General features: G+C 37.7%; 2 protein-coding genes across 2 annotated transcripts; both read right to left on the reverse strand.

Moving 5' to 3' along the window:
• Positions 1-1452: 1452 nt before the first annotated feature.
• LOC106080568 (pickpocket protein 19) lies at positions 1453-5616 on the reverse strand. The gene is made up of 9 exons (XM_059363888.1): positions 5411-5616; positions 5124-5147; positions 4533-5055; positions 4324-4452; positions 2568-2868; positions 2378-2425; positions 2156-2300; positions 1784-1884; positions 1453-1721 (listed from the first exon to the last, which is right to left on the reverse strand). The coding sequence occupies exons 1-9, from the start codon at positions 5614-5616 to the stop codon at positions 1453-1455; spliced, it is 1746 nt and encodes a 581-aa protein (XP_059219871.1).
• Positions 5617-8655: 3039 nt separating this feature from the next.
• Positions 8656-20020, reverse strand: LOC106080569 (pickpocket protein 19). Its single transcript, XM_013241987.2, has 9 exons — positions 19782-20020; positions 19071-19605; positions 18872-18994; positions 16667-16816; positions 16470-16611; positions 13977-14030; positions 13208-13346; positions 13005-13114; positions 8656-8858 (listed from the first exon to the last, which is right to left on the reverse strand). The coding sequence occupies exons 1-9, from the start codon at positions 20018-20020 to the stop codon at positions 8656-8658; spliced, it is 1695 nt and encodes a 564-aa protein (XP_013097441.2).
• Positions 20021-26817: the final 6797 nt, after the last annotated feature.

The raw sequence follows: 26817 nt of genomic DNA on the forward strand, positions 1-26817 counted from the left end.
TCTGATCTGACTCGTATGTGGGTTGGATGCCATTGTACCAAATTTCGACGACATCGGGTAATAAATAAAGCTTTTATGAGCTTTAGAACCATAATCGGCATATCGGTCTATATGACAGCTATATCTAAATACATTCCGATATTTATTATATTTGGGTGAGATGGCGGGTGACTTAAGACAACTAACTGATTAAAATTTCAGCAAAATTGGGTAATAAATTCAGCTTTTATGGGTTTCAGGCTCTTAAATGGCAGCTATATCAAAATATAGTTCGATCTAAAACATAATTAGGGCGGATGTAGGGAGGCTTAAACCAACGCACTGCTTAAAATTTCAGCGAAATCGGATAAAAAATAAAGCTGTTATGGGCTTAAGACCCTTTATCGACAGATCAGTCTATATGACAGCTATATCTAAATATGGTCCGATCTAAATCATATTTGGGTCCTATGTTGGTAGGCCTAAAACTACTCACTGTCTCAAATTTCACTTATCGGCAGATCGGTTTTTATGGCAGCTATATCTAAATATAGTCCTATATAAACCATACTTGAGTCAGATGTCGGGAGGCCTTAAACTACTCACTGTTTCAAATTTCAGTGAAATCGGGTAATAAATAAAGCTGTTATGGGCTATAGACCCTTTATCGCCAGATCAGTCTATATGACAGTTATATCTAAATATGGTCTGATCTAAACCTTATTTGGGTCCTACATTGGTAGGCCTAGAACTACTCACTATTTCAAATTTCAGCGAAATCGAGTAATAGATAACGCTTTTATGGGCTTCAGACCCTTTATCGGCAGATTGCTCTATATGACAGCTGTATCTAAATTTAGTTCGATCTGAACCATATTTGAGTCGGATGTCGGGAGCCTTACCAGAACACACTATTTCGAATTTCAGCGAAGTTGGGTAATAAATGAAGCGTTTATGGGCTTCGGACCCTTTATCGGCAGATCGGTCTACAATATATAGCAGCCATGTCTAAATTTCTATATAGAAGCTATATCAGTTTAAAATCTCGATTTTTGAAGGCTGCAGAGTAATTACAACAGACGGACGGGCAGACGGAGAGACACACGAACATCGTTAAATCGCCTCAAAATTTTACGACGATCCGAAATATATTTACTTTGTAGGGTCGGAAATGGGTATTTCGATGTGTTGCAAACGGAATGACAAAATGGATATAGCCCCTAACCTATGGTGGTGGGTATAATAATAAAATATACATTGTGTAACTTAGTCCTTTGCTACAGGTGAACAAATGTTGAAGTGGTGTCTTACATTTATTAGCGTGATAATTAAACAATTCCATTAGGCGTGCATATTCAATCTTTAAATAGTAAATTTTAAATTATTAGCATCCTTAGTTGTTCCTCAGTACGACTCTTTCTCAGCGATAATTACTGCTGTGACCAAAATGTGTCCTTCAAATAATTAGCCACCTTACCATTGGTTATTTTTACTTGGTGGACGCTTGGGTATAAACGATGGTTTTCTCTTTATTGAGGCTCTGTCCTCGTAGTCCTCATTTAGGGTATCCCTAATGCCGGTGGCCCATTTCTTTCTCAGTTCATGAATGCGTTGCTTCAGTATGGTGTAGTAATTATTATCATACAAATATAAACCCAAGCCAAAGGTAAGATAATATAGCAATTCCACAGCACTGACCATAGAGGCTCCTAAGCACAAGCCAAAGATGCCACCAAAATTTGCTGCAAAGAACAATATGGGTATTCTTATGCGATTCCAGCCATATTTCTTGAAGAATATATACCTATTAGATCAATGCTTGTAAACTCCAAACTGGTGCGATATTTAATAACCACCTCTGATTGATAATGAACATCGACTTTGTAGAACTGATCAATTGTAGTGCTGATTGAGAGAAAGAAAACTATTTCAATTAGACAAAGGAAAAGATGTCAAACATTTTTGGAAAAGAAAGAAATTGCAAGTCATTTGTGTAGTAAAATAAGCCTTATTCAGCTGACGAAATTCGAAGTGAAATATTGTATAACCACAAATTTTTAATGAAATTTTGTTCTTTTGCACAAAATCATTACCAACATCCTTTATTCAAGGAATTGTTTCCTAATATTTAGTAAACTTTTCTATAAGTAGTTAAACATTATTGTACATATATTACTTGGCACCCGAATTCAAAGGCAGCGTAGTAAGTGAGGTGTAGTATTCCACAATATTGCAGGGTATCAAACATGAGCAAGTCATTCCCGGTTTGGCTGAGCTAAAATAGGCATCCTCCTCCGATCTTTTGTCATAGCTGAAAATTTCTAAAATATTCAAAAAAATGTTTTATGGCAGAAGCAAAATATTTTTGAATAATTAACTTTATATGGACTTGTTATACCATTATTTTTTCCCAGGCAGCGAAAATGTGAGGGGCGGCATTGCTCCGCTGGAAAATTTTAAAATAAAATGAATAGAGATTTTTAAATTTATAAATTCACATATTTTCAATAATGAAATAAAATTATGAATAATAATGTGTTATAGAACACGAGTATATATGCACGTATTACACTATATCATTAACGCACCTGATGAATCAGCAGTCAAGAAAAATAACGGCAAAGTACAATTGCAATATCTGCGTAGATGCTCTTCATGGCATACATTTAAACAATTGTTCATTACAACATTCCGATCGATATTCGGTTGCTTCTTGTAGTTGGGTAAAATATTTTCATCCTCAAAGAAACAATTGCGTTGCTCCTGACTCAATGAACGTATATCTTTGGAACTTACCGTTACTTCAGGACGTACAATGACATAGGTTTCGGTGTCGGGAGAAATGGTGTAACCACTGCTGGATAACTGCTCGGGGCGCTTAATCAAAATCTGAAGGAAATATAACAACACAATAAGCATAACGATTGACACATATTTATATCAATGGAAAAGGCTTCAAATAGCCTAAAAACATGAAGAAAAATTGGGGAGATCGGTAACTATGGCAGCTATATTCAAATATTTGCCGATCTTGACAATACTCGGTACATATATCGAGGGACTTAGCACATCTGCTCTAAAATTTGGTGAAATAGTGTAGTTAGAAAGCCATTTATGGGCAACAGACCTATAACCGGAAGATCATTCCATAACAGACTTATCATTTTTGTTGCATCAACAGAACATCTGCTGCAAATCAGAAAGCTGAAATTTGTTCATTGGCACCACCGAAGGATGGTCATTTTGTCATTTCGTCGGCAACATATAGAAATATCAATTTCCGACCACATAAAGTATAGTATTCTTGATCGTCATAAAATCTAAGGCCATCCGTCTGTCTGTTGAAATCACGCTACAAACTTTGAAAATAGGGATATGAGCTAAAACTTTGCGCCTATTCTTTTTTTTATCCATAAGTATGTAGAGTTCGAAGATGAGCTATATTGGACTATATCTCCATATAGACCGATCTGCAGATTTAAAGTTTTAGGTGGCTGCTATATATCGATCTCCCTATGTACAGTCTTGAACCCATAAAGGACTTTTTGTTATCAAATTTTGCTGAAATTTTAAACAGTGATCTATGGCGATTTTGGTTTTAATCGGACCAGATTTGTTCATTTTTCTTTTTAACGAAATGTTGTTTGTAATTACAACGGGTAATGGATATCCAAAGTTCGGCCTTGCAAGACGTAATGCCTTTTTACTTTTTTCTAAGTCGGGCCGCACCCAGATTCGTACTCCACTTCCAATAACCTTTAATTTCAGCCACATATTGTCTCGATCGGCCCACATGTTCTTTTGGGTGTTATTAGGCGGCCCTCTATCATTGCCCGAAATTGGAAGCAATTTTTTTTATTCTATGCTTGAAGACAGACACTCGGTCGCTATCATTCGTACTTTACTTTCAAAGATCTTTTATTTAAGTTCCATATTGTTTCTATTAACCAACATGCCAGTTTTGTGCGCTTTTTCTGAATTGGTCGGTTCCCTAAGTATCTAAAATTAATATCAGATTTGTACTCTACTACCAATTATCTTTTATTTGGGACGTATATTGTCTCGATCGGCAAGTTTTAGTTAGTTTTTTGTTCAGTTTGAGGTTCAGTTTCCTAACATTCAACCCTACTTGACCATCATTTTAGATTTATGTCGTTAATAACAAGACGAAAATTTAAGGATTTATTGACCTACCATTTAAAATAAAACATCCTTAATGTAAAGGAAAATACTTTTCACCAAAGGAAATGTTTCTATAAAAAGTTGAAAAATTTATAATGCTAGTCTTCATCTCGTGTTTGCTGATATCATCTCAATAATATTTTTGGGTGTATTATAACTCACCATTATGGTATCATCGATTTTTGAATTTGGTTTCTTCATATCCGCTGTTAATTTTACTTGGAAAAGCAAACCTGAGCCTTGGCCAGCCTTTGAGTTATGATAAGGATAATATTTGGAACCTGCAACTTCCTGTAATAATTCAAATAAACCTCATTAAAAAGGCAGTTTATGTTTTTATTTTACTCCTCGTCTTTTCATTCTTCATTTACCTTTAGTGCCAATGATTCTGGCGTCATAATCGAATTGAAGACAAAACAGTAACCCAATTCGGTTCGTTCCATTATAAAAAATGAGCAACAATCGAAGGCCACCCGCCTCCATGAACATGTACCATTGACAAAAATATCCTCACAACGTAATGACATGAATTTCGTTAGGTTGCTAACATCGATGTCGTCCAACAGCTCCAAATTGATATCATCCATTTCGGCAAAACTTTCAAATTGACCAAAGACCAATGATTCCATTCGCTCTACAAATGTAGTGAAGACCTCTACAACATTCGGCTCTGCTGGACGTGGTAAAAATTCAGCTTTGGCCGCCTCAAATTTGTTCCAGTTAATGCGATTATTGGGGCAAACACCTACAGCCGGAAAAGGTATTTGAAAAACCGGATATTGGGAATTATCCACAACAGTTTGGAGTTTTTGGGCAGAATAACGTTCTGCCAACATGCCATAGGCAATGCATGTCAAGGCAACGCAAGTTATGACCAAAGCAGTCCAAATTAGTCTGATAGTCACATAGGGAATAGAAAAATAGAAAACCAAATATTGATATAAAGAACTTAGTGATGATACATTAATAGTAATTTCGACTGTATGCTGAAGAAAAAAAAAAAAAAATTAAATTGAAACAAATAGAACTGAATTTCTATGAAATCAATCATAGAATACTCCACCATGGATTCAATTGACAATTTATGCAATTTAACTCTTAAACACAAATTTAGCACAATTATATATTGGACCAGTGAATAAAACGGTGAATGATGCAATGAAGACATTTTCAAAACTCTTCTTACACATCTTTATACACTTTTTTCTATACCCCATACTTAACATTAATATTTGATTATGTTTCTCACCTTTCAATACTACGCAATGTGGGATCGTAAATGTACCGAACACCATGTATGGTGGACTTTTCACAATACTGTTGCCAATACAAACGCAACAAATCCATCAATGTCTTGGTCTGGCCCTCTTGGGGCGCTTTGGTGGTCTCCTTCTTTGGCGTTAGCAACGCATCCGTTTTCATTGAATCCTTTTTGTGATTTGTATGCCAAATCATGTTGAATGGTATAGTGATGAAATGCAACTGAATCAAATATCCAATCAAATATTCCCTCCAAGGATTTTGAACAAATGTCTTAATGTGAAAATAATAGTAGTTGTTTTGAGTTCAAGATTGAACTTTAACAGCAGCTGTTGAAGCAAATCTTGTGAATTATGGGTATTTGATGAAGACAAACTTCTATTCCATGGCTGAGTGGTGCTCATTGAGGGTTTCAATAAAGAGTCTATATGTAATTATATTGATGGAAACTTTTCAAAGTATGCAAACTTAATCTCCCCTTGTAGTTTTCAATGAATGATGATGGGAGAATAGAGTAATTGAAGAGTAACAATGCGCTTGGTTCTGAAGATTTCATTCATAAATAAAGAAATTTGAATGTACTTTCATTTTAGTTGTTTAAGGTCAATTGATTTGAAGGCTTCGAAGTTGAACACGGAAGAAGTAAGTGAGCGAAAGAATGAAAGTCTACAATTGTTTAACGCTCAGAAAAATATATATATATACTAGCCGAACTGGGCCCGCTCCGCTGCGCCTTCTTTAACTCTCTTATATCTTTTCAGGATGGGGACACTTCGCCCTGAATGCAGAAATCGAATTCGTCCCATTGTAGCCTATGACGATGAACGCGTTCGAATCCTGGCGAGAACATTGGACAAATCGGTGTTGATCCCCTCTGAATGTTGGCGACATTTGCGAGGTACAATGCCATGCATGGTCATTTAAAAAATTTTCCTCAAAGAAGTGTCGCACTGCGGGACGCCGTTCGGACTTGGCTATAATAAAGGTCCTTTATCATTGAGTTTAAACTTGAATCGGAAAGCACTCATTGATGTGTGAGAATTTGCCCCCTCTCGGTTCCCGAGTCGGATAAGAATTGCTACCTATAGTGGCTCAAGAAATAAAATTGGGAGATCTGTTCATATGGAAGCTATATCAGGTATGTCCAAGGTCATACATGAAGTCGTTGTGCAAAATTTCAGTCAAATCGGATAAGAATTACGCCCTCTAAAGGCTTAAGAAGTATAATCGGGAGATCGGTTTATATTGGAGCTATTGGGTTGCCCAAAAAGAAATTGCGGATTTTTTAAAAGAAAGTAAATGCATTTTTAATAAAACTTAGAATGAACTTTAATCAAATATACTTTTTTTACATTTTTTTCTAAAGCAAGCTAAAAGTAACAGTTGATAACTGACAGAAGAAAAAATGCAATTACAGAGTCACAAGCTATGAAAAAATTTTTCAACGCCGATTATTACAATTGCGTCCTCTAGCGGCTCAAAAAATCAAGATCCGAGATCGGTTTAGATAGGAGCTACATGAGGTTGTGCACCGATTTTAGTCATACTTTGCGCAGTTGTTGGAAGTCAAAATAAAACACACTGCAAAATTTTAGCCTAATCGAATAGGAATTGCGTCCTATATAAGCTCAAGAAGTCAAGACCCAAAATCGGCTTATATGGCAGCTACATCAGGTTATAGACCGATTTGAAGTCATTACGAAACAAGTTGTGGGAAGTCATAACGAAACACGTCATGCTAAATTTCAGCCAAATCGGATAGGAATTACGTCCTCTAAAGGCTCAAGAAGTCTCATCGGGAGATCGGTTTATGTGGCGGCTATATCAGACTATGAACTGTTGTTGGGAGTCATACCAGAACACTTCATGCTAAATATCACCCACATCTGATAAGAATTGCGCCCTTTAGAAGCTCTAGAAATCAAGACAAATGATCGTTTTATATGGCAGCTATATCAGGTTATCAATCGATTTAGACCATACTTGACACAGTTGTTCGAAATTATACCAAAAAACCACGTGCAAAATTTCAGCACCCTATAGTGGCTCAAGAAGTCAAGATCCGAGACAGGATTGTATATGAGCTACATCAGGTTGTGCACCCATTTTAACCATACTTAGCGCAGTTGGTGGTAGTCAAACAAAAATACTTCATGCTAAATTTCAACCAAATCGGATTATAATTGCTCCTTCGATAGGCTCAAGAAGTCAAGATCCAATATCGGTTTATATGGCAACAGTACCAAAAAATGGACCAATTACAATCTCAGCCGACCTGCTCTAATAGGAAGTGTTTATGGGAAATTGCAAGCACCTAGCTTAACTCGTTCGAAAGTTAGCGTGCTTTCGACAGGCAAACGGACGGACATGGGTTAATCGACTAGGAAGCCAAGACGATCAGGAATATGTATATTTTGTTGGTTCTCAGATTAGTATTTCGATGTGTTACAAACGGAATGACGAAATTAGTATTTCCCCATCCTATGGTGGAGGATATAAAAACACGAATTTGAAGAATCAAAGGTGTTTCTTGATAATAAAATGTATACCTTTTTCAGATTTTCCAGTCACTTACACCTGCCGGACCGGACTGAATCATCCCAAAGCGCTGTGCCTCATAGCGCTATGAATATACACATAAACCAGCAAAAATCTAAATCGGGAATTCCGCGCTGCTCACAAAACCCCAACCATTTAGAGCATTGTTTGATCGTCTTTTCCACATGCTATACACAGCCTGTCACTTCTGCATAAGTGTAAGTAATGATACCGAAAGCCAAACTGAGCTTCTTCCTACTTCCTTTCAGTAATAGCTTCGTCTTCTAACGATCCAAGTCCCCCATATTATATCAAGTCGTTTGCTCACTCGTTCCCGCTCGCTCTGGGCCAGCACCCGTACGACTGGGATGATGCGACACGCAGACCTGCTCCTTCTAGAGGAAACCGTAGCCCAGGGATTAACATGGCCGATTAGTCTTCTAAGGCCCCTAAAAGTTTCAATTTGTGCCTGATTTGGCAAAAAGTTGATAAGACAAATGTCTTCAACAAAGTACGTTTCTGGAAATTTTTTTAGAACTCATGGTGGTGGTTTCCCAAGATTCGGCAGGGCCGATCTTTTCTTACTTTTTGTTTTATACCATTTTCCACTTTATAAAGTATATGTTAGTATTAAGCATGAAATATTTATTGTTTCCTCAATTGGTTAAACTTTTTAGAGTTGATATTAAAGAATATTCAATATTTATAAAAAATAACATTATTCGATTTAGATTTTTTAAAATGCTTCTTTTTGGATGGAGTTGCTTTCCTTTGAGCTAGCACTTCTTTAAGAGGCTTTTGTAAACGAGCGTACATGCCTATTGTAAAGTAATAAAACAATTCAATGGCACTAAGCATTGATGCTCCCAGAAATAGGCCGATTATTCCTCCAAAATTAGCTGAAAGAAGAACAAGAAAATTGTATATAACGCATTAAAACCTTCTCACGAAAACACATTAAAAAATAAATCTTATAAAATACTAGCTGACCCGGGCCCGCTCCGCTGCGCTTCTTTTACTTCATACGGAACGAAAGTTTCCTTGGAATATTTATTTTGCCCCAAAATAGGTTATCAAATTCGTTTTCTAATCTCAAATACCTTTCATTTGAGCCACATATTTGCATGGTCGAAAAATTTTTTCCCTTTGGGGGTATTTTGGGAAAGGGGTGATGCCCTAAATACATGGTCCTACATTTGGCCCCCATTTGAGCCCCATATTGCGATGGTCACTAAAAAATCGCTGCTTGTGGGGTATTTTGGGAAAGGAGTAGACCCCCAGAAAATTGGTCCCGAAAATGGGTATCAATTCTTGCTCTAACCCCCAATACCTTTCATTTAAGCTCCACATTGACATGGTCGGTATATATGCCCGATTAAGGGGTGTTTTGGGGATTGGGGTGGTCCCACAAACACTAAGCCCGGAAAATATATCAGCAACGTGTTCTATTATCATATATCTATATATGATTTATTTGAACCCCTTATTGCCATTGACCTCAAAATTGGGTATCAGATTCGTTTTCTAATCTCATTTAAACTCCTTATTGCAAAAGTCAGCAAATATGTTCGGTTTGGGGTATTGGCCCTAAAAGCTATGAATATATAGTTCCACTCTCTTTAAGACCCTAATTGTCATGGTGAGCAAATGCGTCCTATTTGGGGGTTGTTGTGGTGGTGGGACGTCCGCTAAACAGTTGGCCCCTAATGTTGATATCAGATACGTGGTCTACTCCCACATACCTTTAATTTGAGCCCCATACTTCCATAGTCGGCAAACATGACCGGCTTGGGGGGTGTTTTGGGGAATGGGCGGCCACTCAGTGAGTTGGCCTTGAAAATATATATCGGATTCGTGTTCCACTTAGAAACCCTCCTATTTGAGCCTCATATTGCAATAGTCAGAAAATACTTTCTATTTGTTTGGTGCTGTGGGGGTGGGGTGGCCCCATAGACACTTTTCCCGAATATTGATATCGGATTCGTGCTTTACTCCCAAAGACCTTTCATTTGAGCCCCATATTGCTATGGTCGTAAATTTGTCCCCTTTGGGGGATGTTTTTGGGGAGAGGCGGACCCCCCAAACACTTGGTCTCATATCTGGATATCAGATTCTAATTCTACACTCAAATACCTTTTATTTAAGCCCCATATTCCCATGGTCAATAAATAAGTCCTATTTGGGGTGGTGTTTTGGGGAAGGGGTGAACGCCCAGAAACGTGGTCCCACATTTGGATATCAGATTCGTATTCTAAAGGGTGATTTTTTTGAGGTTAGGATTTTCATGCATTAGTATTTGACAGATCACGTGGGATTTCAGACATGGTGTCAAAGAGAAAGATGCTCAGTATGCTTTGACATTTCATCATGAATAGACTTACTAACGAGCAACGCTTGCAAATCATTGAATTTTATTACCAAAATCAGTGTTCGGTTCGAAATGTGTTCATTCACCGTAACGTTGCGTCCAACAGCATCTTTGAAAAAATACGGTCCAATGATTCCACCAGCGTACAAACCACACCAAACAGTGCATTTTTCGGGATGCATGGGCAGTTCTTGAACGGCTTCTGGTTGCTCTTCACTCCAAATGCGGCAATTTTGCTTATTTACGTAGCCATTCAACCAGAAATGAGCCTCATCGCTGAACAAAATTTGTCGATAAAAAAGCGGATTTTCTGCCAACTTTTCTAGGGCCCATTCACTGAAAATGATTTGCAAGCGTTGCTCGTTAGTAAGTCTATTCATGATGAAATGTCAAAGCATACTGAGCATCTTTCTCTTTGACACCATGTCTGAAATCCCACGTGATCTGTCAAATACTAATGCATGAAAATCCTAACCTCAAAAAATCACCCTTTACTTGCAAATACCTTCCATTTGAGTCCCATATTGCTATGGTCGTAAATTTGTCCTCTTTGGGGTATGTTTTTGGTGGGAGGCGGCTCCCCAAATACTTGGTCCCACATTTGGATATCAAATTCGTATTCTACTCGCAAATACCTTTCATTTGAGTCTCATATTGCCATGGTCGGTAAATATGTCCGATTTAGGGGTGTTTTGGGGCTTGGATATCAGATAAGTTTCCTAATCTTAGTTACCTTTCATTTGAGTCCCATATTGTCGTGATTGGTCTAGGTATATGTTTGTTAGGTTTAAGGGTGGGGCAGCCCCCCTAGGTACCCCATCCGAAATTTGGATACCAAATTTTTATTTTTAGGGTACTATATGAGACCACACAAAATTTCGCTTAAATCGCACCACCCATCTCCTAGATTTGGCGTTTCTGAAAATTTGGGGGAGGGTCCGTCCCCCTTCAGATATCAAAAAATTTAGTACCCTATTTTCACCACGGGATCATTATACACCATCTGTGAAAATTTCAAGAAAATCGGTTCAGACGTTTCTGAGTCTATAAGGAACACACAAACAAACAAACTACAAACAAATACAAATTGATTTTTATATATAAAATACTATTAGGAACCGAACAAGGATGATCGAGAGAACGGTTTACATGGAAGCTATATCAGGTTATGGACCGATTTATATCGTACTTGGATTAGTTTTTGGAAGTCATAACATATCACATTCAAAATTTCTCGACATTCAGAATGAATCCAGCCATGTCCGTTTGTCTGCCGAATCCACGATAGCGGTCGAACGCGTAAAGCTAGCCGCTCCAAATTTTGGACCTTGGGACTTGCAAATTTGCCCTATCGAGTCAAATTTGGATATAGCCCCGATTTAAACCGTTTCCCAAATAGACTTCGTGAGCCTGTAGGAAACTCAACTTCCATCGAATTTGACTGAACCACACAACAAAGACTTGTATTATGACCTCCAATATCTGTGCTAAGTACGGTTGAAATCGGTCTATAAATCGATGTAGCCTCCATATAAACCGATCCCCGGATTTGACTTCTTGAGCCCCAAGAAGCCTCAATTTTCATCCGATTTAGCTAAAATTTGGAGCAAACACATGTATTATGACTTTCAAAATCCATGCCAAGTGTGATACGAGTCGGTCTATAAACTGATATAGCCCCCATATAAACAGATCCCCGGGTTTGATTTCTTGGTCCCCTAGTAGGCCTATTATACCCACCACCATAGGATGGGAGTATACTAGTCTAGTCATTCCGTTTGTAGCACGAAATATTGATCTGAGACTATATTCTTGATTCCATCTAGCCATGTCCGTCCGTCCATTCGTTTGTCGAAATCTCGATAGTGGTCGAACGTTCAAAGATAGCCGCTTGAAATTTTCCACAGATACTTTGTATTGATGTAGATCGTTGGGTATTGCAAATGGGCCAAATCGGTTCAGATTTAGATATAGCTCCCATATAAACCGATCTTCCGATTTGACTTCTTGAGCCCTGGAAGGCGCAATTTTTGTCTAATTGAGCTGAAATTTTGCATATAGTGTTCTGTTAGGACTTCCAACAACTGTGTTAAGTACGGTCTAAATCGGTTTATAACCGGATATGGCTCCCATATAAACCGATCTCCCGATTTGACTGCTGGAGCCCTTACAAGCCACAATTTTTTTTCCGATTAGGCTGAAATTTAGCATGTAGCGTTCTGTTACGACTTCCAACTACTGTGACAAGCACGATCCGAATCAATCTATAACTTGGTATAGCTCCCATATAAACCGATCTACCGATTTGATTTCTTGAGCCTCTGGAAGCCTCAATTTTCATCTAATTTGGCTGAAATTTTGCACATAGTGTCCCGTTATGATTTTCAACAACTGTGCCAAGTACGGTCGTAATCCGTCTTTAACCTGATATAGCTCCCTTATAAACCAATCTCCCGATTTGACCTCTGTAGCCCCTGGAATTCTCAATTTTCATTCGATTTGACTGAAATTTTCCACATAGTGTTCTGTTATGGTCTTGACTCTCAACAACTGTGCCAAGTACGATTCAAATCGGTCTATAACCAGATATACCTATATTTTAGCAGAATCCTCGGTGGTGGGTTCCCAAGTTTCGGCTTGGCCGAACTTAGCACGCTTTCACTTGTTTAATACTTACCTAAGAGCTCCACAAATGTGTACCTCATCGACGTGCGATATTTCAAAATGTAAGGTGTTTGGAAATGGATATCCATGTGTACATATTTAATAGAGTCCGTATAGTTGATACTTTTAATCGCATTACAAATACAAGAAAGACAAGAAAGAAAATTAATTGTTGCTACAACAATTTAAACAATAAATAACTAGCTGTGTACCTACCCTTCAAGGGGGGCACTATTGAAGAATCCATTGTACAGTAATTGGATACAATTATTGAGGCAGTTGCAAGTCATGCTATCGTTGCCAATGCCATCAATGTACAAGCTCTCCAGTTCGTGGTATTCCATGCTGAAAATATCTAAAAATAAATAGCATTAAAATTGCATCTGGAATAATAAGACACTACATTTTGGAAAGCACAGTGGAACAATATGTAAAATATTTGGATTTTTAACCGAAACCTTGTTTAAATTTTAAAGACAGTGCTATAACAACAAGGATAGACGGACGAGCATCACTTTATTGTCTAAGAATTTTACTAAGATTTGCATGTGTTGGAAACGGCAAGACTTTTTTGGGCAATTTACATGTTTAACCATATACACATTGCAAATTGGAAATTTTGCTCATGAACATTCCACTAAGGAACAGGGGCAAATTTCTCACATATCAAATTTCTCAAAATATCACCGCTGAAATTTTTTTTTTGTTAGTCTCGTCAGGATTTGAGCCCTAGCGTTTAGCATCATAGGCGGACATGCTAACCTCTGCGCTACGGTGGCCTCCATATACATATCCATCCAAATAGTTTATGGTTTCGACCACTATGCTTGTGTGGCATCTTCATTTCCCATTGCTTTATTGAATAAATGAAATTTTCAAAGGAAATACTCAGTATTTAAATATTTGATATTGCATCACATTGCAACAAGATGCCATAGTTGAGAGTCCTAAGCAGTTTGGTTGGTTTGAGTTTATTCCTACTTACTTGCGTGATCGTAGATGCATTTGAAATCCGATGGTTTGCAAATTGTAAAGTTATCTGCAAGGGTAAAGTGGCAATAAATGCAACAAGGAAAGAAGAAAAGAGTAAGAAATGACATTTCAAAAGCTGGTATAACAAATCGTTATGTAAGAATATGTGCAATAACAAGAAATTTCAGGGATTATGGGGGAATGCAGATTTTTGGAGTGATAAAAGTGAATAGAAAATGTTGAAAGGGAATTTTGAATGATAGAATCAATATTAACAATGCACATATTGGAAGAAAAGTTTGAAAATTGTATGTAATCAAGAAACAGGGATGTTGGTTTGAGAACATTTAGTGTTTTACTCGTATTTGGTAACAGATGTGCATTACTTGGCCGTTCACCATACAAAGATTGTTATTGACAAAGCCTTAGTTGATTTTTTCTTTAGATGCGGGTTTAAAGGCTATTATCTCCGTTGATAACTGTTAAAGATCAGTCTTTCGGGTACTCAAACAAACTGTTCTATCGTGAGTAAACATACCAAAATAAAACACCTCGTATGTTCTCCCAAGATATTTATACCCTACACCACCACTGTGGTACAGGGTATTATAGATTTGTGCATTGTGCATGCAACGCTGAGAAGGAGAAGAGCTAGACCCATAGATAAGTAACCGATCGACTCAGAATCACTTTCTGATTCGATTTAGCCATGTCCGTCTGTCCGTCTGTGAGTCCATGTATTCTTAAAATCAAAGTGCAGGTCGTATTTGTTGTCCGATTTTCACGAAATTTTGCACATGTCATATTTCTGGCCCATGGACAAATGCTATTGATTTTGAAAAAAATCGGTTCAGATTTAGATATAGCTCCAATATATATCTTTCATCCGATATGGCTTTTTAAGGCAGTAGAAGCCACAATTTTTGTCACAAAATTTGGCATTGGGTACTTTATTTGTGGTCTACATATGTGTGCAAAATTTCATAAAAATCGGTTCAGATTTATATATAGCTCTCATATATATCTCTCATCCGAGATGGACTTTTAAGGCTGTAGAAGCCACAGTTTTAGTCCGATCTTTAAAATCTTTCGGACGAGGTGTTTCATTTGACGTCCTAATATGTGTGGAAAATTTCATGAAAATCGGTCCAGATTTAGATATAGCTCTCATATATATTTTTCATCCGATATGGCCGTTTAAGGCAGTAGAAGCCAAAATTTGTTACCGATCTTTACAAAATTTGGCACGGGGTGTTCTATTTGACGTCTCCATATGTGTGCAAAATTTCATAAAAATCGGTCCAGATTTAGATATAGCTAACATATATATGTATCGCCCGATTTGCACTTAAATGACCGTAGTAGCTACAATTTTCAACCGATTTGAAGAAAATTTGGCATGGACAGTTTTCTTGCTGATCGTAACATATCTGGAATATTTCATCAAAATCGGTTCAGATTTAGATATTGCTCCCATATATATCTTTCATCCGATTTGGACTATTAAGGCTGTAGAAGTCACAATTTTGTTCCGATCTTTACCAAATTTGGCGTGGAGTCGTTTTTCTGAAGTCTCAATGTATGTGCAAAATTCCATAAAAATCGGTTCAGATTTAGATATAGCTCACATATATATCTTTCTTCCGATTTGGCTTTTTAGACTGTAGAAGCCACAATTTTGTTCCGATCTTTACAAAATTTTGCACGATGTGCTTTATTTGACGTCTCCGTATGTGTGCAAAATTTCTTAAAAATCAGTTTAGATTTAGATATAGCTCCCGTATATATCGCTCATCCGGTATGACCTTTTACAGCTGTAGAATCCACAATTTTCGTCCGATTTTGCATGAGACGTTTAAATTGACTTTCCATTTATTAAAGTCAGTCCTAATTTAGATATAGCTCCAATGTGTATATTTCATCCGATATGGACTTTTAAGGCAGTAAAATCCACAATTTTGGTCACATCTCTACAATATAGGGCGTGAGATGTTCTATTTCATGTCCCAGTATGTGTCATTAAAATTGGCGTTGGTTTCGATATAACTACCATATAATTTTTTTATCCGATATGGCCTTTTAAAGATGTGGAAATCCAAATTTTTTTCCTATGGTAAGAAAATCTTACAAGGTTCTATATTGCTATTTCAATTGGTATCCTAATTAAAGTCTGACTAGATTTCGAGATAAGTTCTACACATAAAAAGTACTACATGCACTAGGTGGTGTAGGGTATTATATAGTCGGCACCGCCCGACTTTTGCCTTTCCTTACTGGGTTTCTTTACGTTCCGAACACTTATGCACATACATTTCGCTCAATTCACATTAGATAAAGTTCCAAAAATTCCAACACTCCCTTTCAAAGAACACTTTTTGTGTGTCGGCTATACTTACACTACAACATTCTCATGTGCAATATAAATTTAACCAAATACATTTTCCACTACATGCAATTTGAGTTACTTTGAATGGATATTTCAAATTTACTCAGAATAGTGACTTACCAGATTTTGTTGTCGGAAAAAGTAAATTCAAATTACATTTGCAAAGCTTAACCAAATATTCTTGATGGCATCGTGTGCGACAATTGCCACTCCAATATTGCAGACCTGGTATTTTTTTATACAGATGATGGTTTACTTCGTCCTACCAAAGGAACTTTAAAATGGGGGTGAACATTTTTTTTACTAGTACTCTTTACCTCGAATATACAATGACGATCTTCGGGTGGTACGTCTCTGGTTCTGTTAGTTGTCTCAGTTAGTTGAGAGCCTATACCCAACTTGGTGTATGTATTATAATTAACAAATTTTACATCGGCACTCCATTGTTGGGCTTGTTTGATCATTACCTTGGAGACAAAATTTAAATGTATAAAAATAAATAAATAAGCTAATAATGTATACAATAACAAATAAAAGCGTGTTAAGTTCGGCTGAGTCGAATCTTTTATACCCTATATATCGAGAGACCGGTCTATATGGCACCTATATACAAATATGTTCCGATCTGAACGATATTCAACAAATAGGTTTAGAGGAGTACCAAAACTCGGTGTGCCAAATTTCGTCGAAATAGAATGAAAAATTCTCTATTTATAGGCTCATTACACTATATCGGGAGATTGGTCTATATGGCAGATATATCCAAAACTGTACCGATCTGAGAAAAATTGAAGAAGAATGTCGAAGGGCCTAACACGACTCACTGTACCAAATTTCGGCGACATCGGGCAATAAATGCGCCTTTTATGGGCTAAAAACCCTAAATAGAGAGATCGGTCTATATGGCAACCATATCCCAATCTTGATCGATCAGTGCCATATTCAATAAGTATGTTGAGGGGCTTATCTTAACTCACCGTCTCAAATTTCGGCGACATCGCACAATAAATGCGCCTTTTATTGGCCTAAAGCCTTAAATCGAGAGATCGGTCTATGTGGCAGCTATATCCAAATCTGGACCGATCTGGGCCAAATCTAAGAATGATGTCGAAGGTCCTAACACAACATACTGTCCCAAATTTTGGCAAAATCGGACAATAAATACGCCTTTTATGGCACTAAAACCATAAAGAGAGAGATCGGTCTATATGGCAGCTATAACCAAATTTGGACCGATCTGAGCCAAATTGAAGAGAGATGTCGGAAGGTATAACACATTTCACTGACCCAAATTTCAGCAAAATCGTATAATAAATGTGGCTTTTATGGGCCCAAAACCTCCAATCGGCAGATTCCTCTATATGACAGCTATACCCAAATCTGCATTGATCTGGGCCAAATTGAAGAAGGATGGCGAAGGGCCTAACAAAACTCATTGTCCCAAATTTCAGCATAATAGTATAATAAATGTGGCTTTTATGGACCAAAGACCCTAAATCTGCGGATCAGCCTATATGGGGGCTACATCAAGATATAGTCCGATAAAGCCCATCTTCGAACTTAACATGCTTATGGACAAAAAAAAAAAAAGAATGTCTGCAAAGTTTCAGCTCAATATCTCTATTTTTAAAGTCTGTAGCGTAATCTCAACAGAGAGACGGGTGGTAGCCATGTCCGTCCGCCTTAGATTTTTACGCTGATCAAGAATATATATATTTATAGGGTCGGAAATGGATATTTCGATGTGTTGCAAATGGAGTGACAAAATGAATATACCCCCATCCTCTGTCCTAAAGAGGAGAAAAACAGATTACGAAATATGAAAGATTCAATAAATGTGAATCTCTGCGCCAGGGTGCCTCCATCTTACTCAGTTACTCCTTCTCCAGGGCCAGCAACACCCTCGTCCTCTTCCGGTTAACAGGCCAGAGTGTCCTGGCAATTTGAAATCCATACACAGAATCCCACCTCGCCACCGCACTGGCCATCCCCTCTACTATGTTCATTAGATCGACAAAAGGCACTGTGCAAGACCGGCCACAGGTCTGCCTGCCGTGTAGGTCCTTCTCTTGGCATATTCGTTCGCCTTCTCATATCCCAGAACACCGATGTGTCCGTGAAACCAGGGCAATACAATGTCATAAGCCAGGAGTCCGTTCAGGGCCCCCACTCACACTCCGCCTCTAGAGGGCGCAAATCTTGTCCAATTTGGCTGATGTTTTGCTTGAAGTGCAAAAACTACTCCAAGAATGGTCTTAACCGGTTCGTAACTTGATACAGCTCCCATATAAACCAATCTCCCGAATATACTCCTCTAGAGGGCGTAATTCTAATCCGATTTAACTGAAATTTTACTGTGGTCTTCAACCTCCAAATAAAGTTTACATCTAAACCTAAACCAATTTATCCTATTTACAATTCCAACCGACCCAATTCCCTCGTTATTTAGCCTGATTTCTACAGATGGACGGAAGGACAGACGAAGGTGATGGGTATGCTTTATGCAATCGTAAACTACTCACATATATACCCAAAAATCCTTCAAATTTGGGGCTTATCTTTTCCTCATCGATTATCATTCTCGCCTGCAAGCCAGTGCCGTCACCTGATTTAGAATTGTGATAGGGATAATAGGGATCCTTTTCCTGAAATTGTAAATCATAAACCATTCAGCCAACCAACAACATCAACAAAGCACTCTCTCCCCCTTCAATCACTTACCATTCTCTCTTTATCCTTTGGAGATACAGCTGAATTGAAGACATAACAAATACCTGTCTCCGTACGCTCCAACGAAAAAAGATCACAGCAATTATAGGTGGTCTTGCGCCAAGTACAGTTACCTTCAAAAACCTCTGTACAGGGTAGTGTTAAGAATTCGACAACTTTTAAGATATCCACATCGTCAATAAGACTCAAATTGAGTTTTGTATATCGTTCGAATAACGGTGATATTTCCATTATATTTGAAAATTTCATGTCACCAATTTCATCGAAAAACTCATGAAAAGTGTACAAAGTCTCTCGACTGGCATTGGCCGGTAGGAATTTTTGGGGAGCTTCTTTTTTCAGTCGTTGCCAATCAATACGATACGGTAGACATAAACCAATCGATGGGAAGGGTACAAAAAATACGGGATATACTGAATCCGAAACTGTTGTCTGTATTCTCTGAGTTTGATATAATTCGGCCAAATCGATGTAGACAAAAATACAGGCAATACTGGTGGCCACCATGATAAAAAACCAAATGATTCTGAAAGCAAACGGTACATTTCAAAATTAGCTAAGAACTTTACCTATCATGTCAGAATGCTATGGTGGTGGGTGTAGGAAATCAGTTAAAGTTCCATGCAACCAGTTTAAATTCCCTTTTTTAGGAATTTCTATTCCTTACCCTCTGACCATAAGTTAAATTAATTCAAATCTTACTTTTCATACAACTTAAATTCCGGATGTGTCAAATAGCGTATGCCCTGTATCGAAGCTGTAGCACAATAATCACGGATATAAGGCATCAAAATTGTAACCCATGTGGTATCCTTTGATGCGGTTCTGGGAGTTGTTGATTCAAACTTTCTTGCGGTGTTGGTGGTGCCTTCAAATGTTTGCAAATAGGAAATCTTTGTTGCCTTCGGCCTAAAATATTCAAAGTCCTTTAAATAAACCATTTTTTGGCTTGTTGTTCCTCCTTTTTTTTCCTTTGCACACTCTCGCCTAAGGCGTTGTGAAATGTTTTATAACAGTTTTATAAATGATTTGGAAAACTCATCGCCATTAAGTTTTTATAAAGTTTACAAAGAAAAGGCCGTTTGATCATTTATAACCTTCCTGGTGTTTGTTGGCTATCTGTATGGGTGTGCGTTTGTTTGGGAGAATGTGTGTGAGTGAAAGTTTTGTCCTGTACGCGTAGGCGTTAGTACATGAAAAATCTGTTGCATTGCCTGAGAGTGAGGATGTTTACGTCCAAAGGTAAATATTTGTTAATTTGCCTTTGATGTCATAATTTCAGCGAGAACATCAATCAAAATTCAATGTTTTCCTTCTTCTTCTTCTTCGCTTACTGTAGAGTTCCTTCAGTGTAGTTGTTGTTGTTGACGATGTAAATGTTGTTTTTGCTGTAGTTGACAAACTTTTAAAGCAGCTTCGTCTGTAGGAGGAGAGTTAATTATCTACAAATTTCTTGGGAATATCTTGTCCTGACCCTTGGCTCATTTGAGTTTTAGTGGTTTTGTTGTTCGCTGGGGGTCAAGTTGTTTCGAGTTGGGCTGTTGATGACCGAGACATAGACTTTGTTGAAAATGTTGCCGCTGAAAGACCAATGACCTGTTGATACCAGAGATTATTAAAAAAAATCTTTTTGATTGAGTGCTGATTTGTTTGATAGATTGTTGACTTTCTTATCGCCAACAGTGGCAGCTAAAAGTGATAGAGGTTGGAGACAAAATAGGATTTAGTGTGATAAGAACGCCGATTCACTAGACAAGGAGTTTATTTCACCCACCACAGCAGAACGGTCTTTATTAATTTCATCGCTTCGTTTACAACCCAACCGCCTGTCTTTTCAGTCTTAACAAGTAAAAGCGTGCTAAGTTCGGCCGGGCCGAATCTTATATACCCTCCACCATGGATCGCAATTCTCGAGTTCTTTTCCCGGCATCTCTTGTTATGCAAAAAAAGGATAAAAGAAAAGATTTGCTCTGCTATTAGAGCGATATCATAATATGGTCCGGTTCGGACCACAATTAAATTATATTTTGGAGAACTGTGTAAAATGTCAGGCAATTCGAATTAGAATTGCGTTCTTTGGGGGCTCAAGAAGTAAAATAGAGCGATCGATTTATATGGAAGCTGTATCAAGCAGTAGACCGATTCAGACCATAATAAACACGTATGTTGATGGTCATGAGATGGAGATGGTCGTACAAAATTTCAGGCAAATCGGATAATAATTGCGACCTTTAGAGGCTCAAAACGTCAAGATCCCAGATCGGTTTATATGGCAGCTACATCAGGTTATGGACCGATTTGAACCATTCTTAATACAGTTGTTGGAAGTCGTAACAAAACACGTCGTGCAAAATTTCAGCCAAATCGGATAGGAAGTGCACTCTGCAGAAGCTCAAGAAGTCAAGACCCAAGATCGGTTTATATGGCAGCTATATCAGGTTAAAACCCGATTTGAACCTAATTTCGCACAGTTGTTGGATATTATAACAAAATTCTTTGTGGAAATTTTCATTCAAATCTGATGAGGATTGCGCCCTCTAGTGGCTTAAGAAATCAAGATTCAAGATCGGTTTAAATGGCAGCTATATCAGGTAATTGACCTATTGAACCTAATTTCGCACAGTTGTTGGAAGTCAAAGCGAAGCCCTCTAGAGGCTCAAGAATTCAAGCCCAAGATCGATTTATATGGCAGCTATATCAGGTTATGAACCGATTAGGACCATACTTGGCACAGTTGTTGCATACCATAACAAAATACGTCGTGCAAAATTTCATTCCAATCGGATAAGAATGGCGCCTTTTAGAGGCTCAAGAAGTCAAGACCCAAGATCGGTTTATATGACAGCTATATCAAAACATGGACCAATATGGCCCATTAACAATCCCAACCGACCTACGCTAATAACAAGTATTTGCCCAAAATTTCAAGCCGCTAGCTTTACACCTTCAAAAGTTAGCGTGCTTTCGACGGACAGACTGACGGACGGACATGACTAGATGGACATAAAATGTCACGACGATCAAGAATATATATACTTTATGGGGTCTCAGACGAATATTTCGAGTAGTTACAAACAGAATGACGAAATTAGTATACCCCCATCCTATGGTGGAGAGTATAAAAATGCAGATATTGAGCCAAAACCTTCGCCTGTCATTTTTATTACCGTGCGCAGTTTTTTTTTTGCCTTTTCGTTACCTGGCACATTTTTGTGCTCAGGGACCCAACATGGGGTCGCTTTGTGTTGCCTATGTAGTCGCTCCAAAAGAGTCCCGACAGCGATGCAGTGTTTTAGATCCAATGTTCGTGTTCATGAGCCCATAAAATTATTATTTTTTATCCAATTTCACTTAAATTTTTATTAGTTTTAGGCCACCAGCCATCCGACCCAAATATGGTAAAAATTGCAGTGGCTCTGGGAGTGAAAATCGGGCGATATATATGACAGCTATATGTAAATACGAACCGATTTCCATGAAATTCACCAGTAATTTCGTAAAAAAATTCTTCTTGCCAAATTTCGAGAGAATCGGTTAACAAATGACCATTTTATTGCATTATTACTGAAAATCGGACGAACATATATACGCTATATACAGATCTGAACCGATTTCTTCCAATTGCAATAGGCTTCGTCTCTAGGTCGAAGAACATGCCCGCACCAAATTTGAAGGCGATCGGATGAAAATTGCGACCTGTAGTTTGTACACAAATTAACATGGACAGACAGACAGACGGCCATAGCTAAATCGAATCAGAAAGTGATTATGTGTCGATCGGTATACTTATCAATGGGTCTATCTCTCTTCCTTTTAAGTGTTACAAACAAATTCACTAAGTTTTAATACCCTGTACCACAGTAGTGGTGTAGGGTATAATAACCCGTTCTCTAAGAAAAGAAAAGAAAACTTTCCCCCTAAAGTTCGTGTCTGTACTACCCTCAGAGATAACGATGGGCTTTTGCTTCACAGAGCAGAATCATATTTTTATACCCTCCACCATAGGATGGGGGTATACTTATTTCGTCATTCCGTTTGTTACACCTCGAAATATGCATCTAAGATCCCATAAAGTATATATATTCTTGATCGTCATGACATGGCATGACCAAATCGGTGAATGTTTTGATATAGCTGCCATATAAACCGATCCTTGGTCTTGACTTCTTCTTCTTCTGAGAGGGCGCAATTCTTATCCGATTTGGCTGAGATTTTGCACGTGGTGTTTTGGTTTTACTTCCAACAACTATGCCTAGTATAGTTTAAATCGGTCTATAGCCCGATATAGCTGCCATATAAACCGATCTGGGATCTTGACTTCTTGAACCACTGGAGCGCGCAGTTCTTATCCGATTTGGCTGCAATTTAGCATGAAGTTGTTTGTTATGACTTCCAACAACCGTTTCAAATATGGTTCAAATCGATACATAACCTGATATAGCTGTCATATAATCCGATATCCAATCTTACTTTCTAAAGCCTCTAGAGGGAGCAATTGTTATCCGATTTGCATTTTTTACAACGCCATTCAACATACGTGTCCAATATGGTCTTAATCGATCTATAGCCTGATACAGCTCTCATATAAACCGATCTCCCGAATATGCTTCTTGAGCCCCTACAAGGCACAATTCTTATCTGAATGGACTGAAATATAACCCAATGACTTTTACTATGGTCTTCAACATTCAATTTACTTATGGTCCGAATCTTTTCCATTATTATATGTTTGACTAAAAATAGATACCGCGCAAAGAACTCCACAAATGCGATCCATGGTGGAGGGTATAAAAGATTCGCCCCGGCCGAACTTAGCACACTTTTACTTGTTTTTCTCCCTCGTTACAAATATCGTGCGGAAAGTACACAGAGAAGATAACTCTGACACACGCATATTAGTTTCTTTCAAAGCGGGCATAGGACAAACGAACGTTAAGAAACTTTGTGTGTATTTGTTCGGTTGACACATTGTCGTCATTCTACAAAGCTACTTAACTAAGCTGATTGTTCGGGTTTTAATGCCTCACACAACCACAATTTAGTCCTTTGAACTGTGCTAGTGTGCCCATCACTAACTTAGACCATCAATTAGACCAAAATTGCGTTGCTCAATCTAGACTTGAAGAGATCTACCGCATTGGTATCGCTGGCTAGAACAGACGTCTTGTTCAGTGTGTTCGTCATTATGGGACACTTTCCGTTTAAAGAAATTTTTGAAGACTTGCTTTCGATTTGAGTTATTTCTTTGAGAAGTCTACCAACCAATCTACATATTTGGTAAAACGAATTTGCCTTCATTAAACTTAATTTAATTTGTCACTCGTTTTATTTGTTTTATATTGTAATGTGGCGTCAAGGGACATTAAACAAATCGTGTAAACACTTTTCACTTTCAACACAATCTCAAAGTGTTTTAATTACATTAACATTTTCATTTTAATTACGGATCATTCTGCACGAAAGTTAGCGCCTCTTGCTTGATGTATGTTTGTGTGGCAGTTTCCGGTGAGTGTATGAGTGATGTCTGGTGTTTAATTTGATTTCTTTGTAGCTTAAATAGGACTGTCAAACTTTGTTTGACCATTTCCCCAACAGTTGAATGTTTGTCTTTCGTTTAGAAAGTTCCAAATGTCATTGTTTATTAGACCAGGAGATGATTCAGGTCACAAGACTACGTGTACACTACATAAACAATCTTTTAGAACACAGCTGGTAATAAGAGCTGAAGCGTTGAAGAGTTTGCTTTCAGGTTGACTCAAGTGTTTGGTTAACTTTGATAAATGATGTTTCATTGTCAGAGTTTTCATTCAATATTTAATCAAAAAGGTTTTGTCAATGTTAATTTTTTCTAAATTTATTTACAATTACAATTTGTCAGCCTAATTTAATGTTATTTAATCTAAAGAACAAAAACGGAATCTTTGACAACAAGATTAAGTTATATAATACTAAACTTTAGGTAGTGGTCGTAATCTGCAGTCATTATGACTACCACATTTCCCAGACTATCCACAAAACTAATCTAAATATTATGTAAGACAAGCTACAAATTTTCTCCAAAATAATGTTTTTTCCCACACGATGATGTTGAACAACCTTATTTACATATGCCTATGAGATTTCAACAATAGATATTAATCAAATGTTCCTTTTTTTCGGGAGAACACCCGTTGGACAAATATTTTATAAAACGATTTAAATTCAGCACAAGATGATAAATATTTCAAAGATGACATTGGCCTATGTTATCACAAGACCACAAAAAAACAAAAAAAAAAAAGACAGACTCTTAATCAAAATGAAACATTTGTTTTTCACATATCTGCCGTATAATCGAAGAACAACGAAAGAAGATAAAAGTTCAATGTGCATGTCTGCAAATGTCTGATAAAGTTATTGCTTTCCCCAAATACCACCCTCTTCTGTAAAAAAGGCAAAATTGGCCACTGAAATCAAAAAAAAAAAAAAAAAATAAATAAATAAAAAAAAAATTAAATAAATTGGCTAGAGCAATAAACTGTCATATTCAAAGATTCCATTCATTGCCTTTCGCTTAAAATAAATGCCTTAAACAGAGACGACCTCAGAGGACACTCAAAGTATTTATAAATTAATTACTTAGCTGCTAAGGGTAATTTATTTTACTTTTCGTCTTGAGGCTGTCAAGAGAAATTAAAACAGTTTTTCCAACAACTATGCTTTTAATGGCAAAATCTCTTTTTTATACCCACCAACGAAGGATGGGGGTATATTCATTTTGTCATTCCGTTTTCAACACATCGAAATATCCATTTCCGACCCTATAAAGTATATAAATTCTTGATCATCTTAAAAATCTAAGACGATATGGACATGTCCGTCCGTCTGTCTGTTGAAATCAAGCTACAGTCTTTAAAAATAGAGATATTGAGCTGAAACTTTGCACAGATTCTTTTTTTGTCCATAAGCAGGTTAAGTTCGAAGATGGGCTACATCGGACTATATCTTGATATAGCCCCCATATAGACCGATCCGCCGATTTAGTGTCTTTGGCCAATAAAAGCCACATTTATTATCCGATTTTGCTGAAATTTGGGACAGTGAGTTGTGTCATGCCCTTAAACAACCTTCGCCAATTTGGCTCAGGTCGGTCCAGATTTGGATATAGCTGCCATATAGACCGATCCTCCAATTTAGGGTCTTAGGTCCATAAAAGCCACTTTTATTATCCGATTTTGCTGAAATTTGGGACAGTGAGTTATGTAAGGCCCTTGAACATCCTTCGTCAATTTGGCTCAGATCGATTAAGATTTGGATATAGCTGTCATATAGACCTATCCTCCGATTTAGGGTCTTAGGCCCATAAAAGGCACATTTATTAACCGATTTTGCTGAAATTTGGGGCAGTGAGTTGTCTTAGACCCTTCGACATCTTCCGTCAATATGGCTCAGACGGGTTCAGATTTGGATAAAGCTGCCATATAGACCGATCCTCCAATTTAGGGTCTTAGGTCCATAAAAGCCACATTTATTATCCGATTTTGCTGAAATTTGGGACAGTGAGTTGTCTTACGCCCTTCGACATCGTCCGTCAATATGGCTTAGATCGGTCCAGATTTGGATATAGCTGCCATATAGACCGATCCTCCAATTTAGGGTCTTAGGCCCATAAAAGCCACATTTATTATCCGTTTTTGCGGAAATTTGGGACAGTGAGTTGTGTTAGGCCCTTCAACATTCTCCATCAATTTGGCTTAGT

This window comes from Stomoxys calcitrans, chromosome 2 (assembly GCF_963082655.1).
Source record: "Stomoxys calcitrans chromosome 2, idStoCalc2.1, whole genome shotgun sequence".
Classification (NCBI taxonomy): domain Eukaryota; kingdom Metazoa; phylum Arthropoda; class Insecta; order Diptera; family Muscidae; genus Stomoxys; species Stomoxys calcitrans.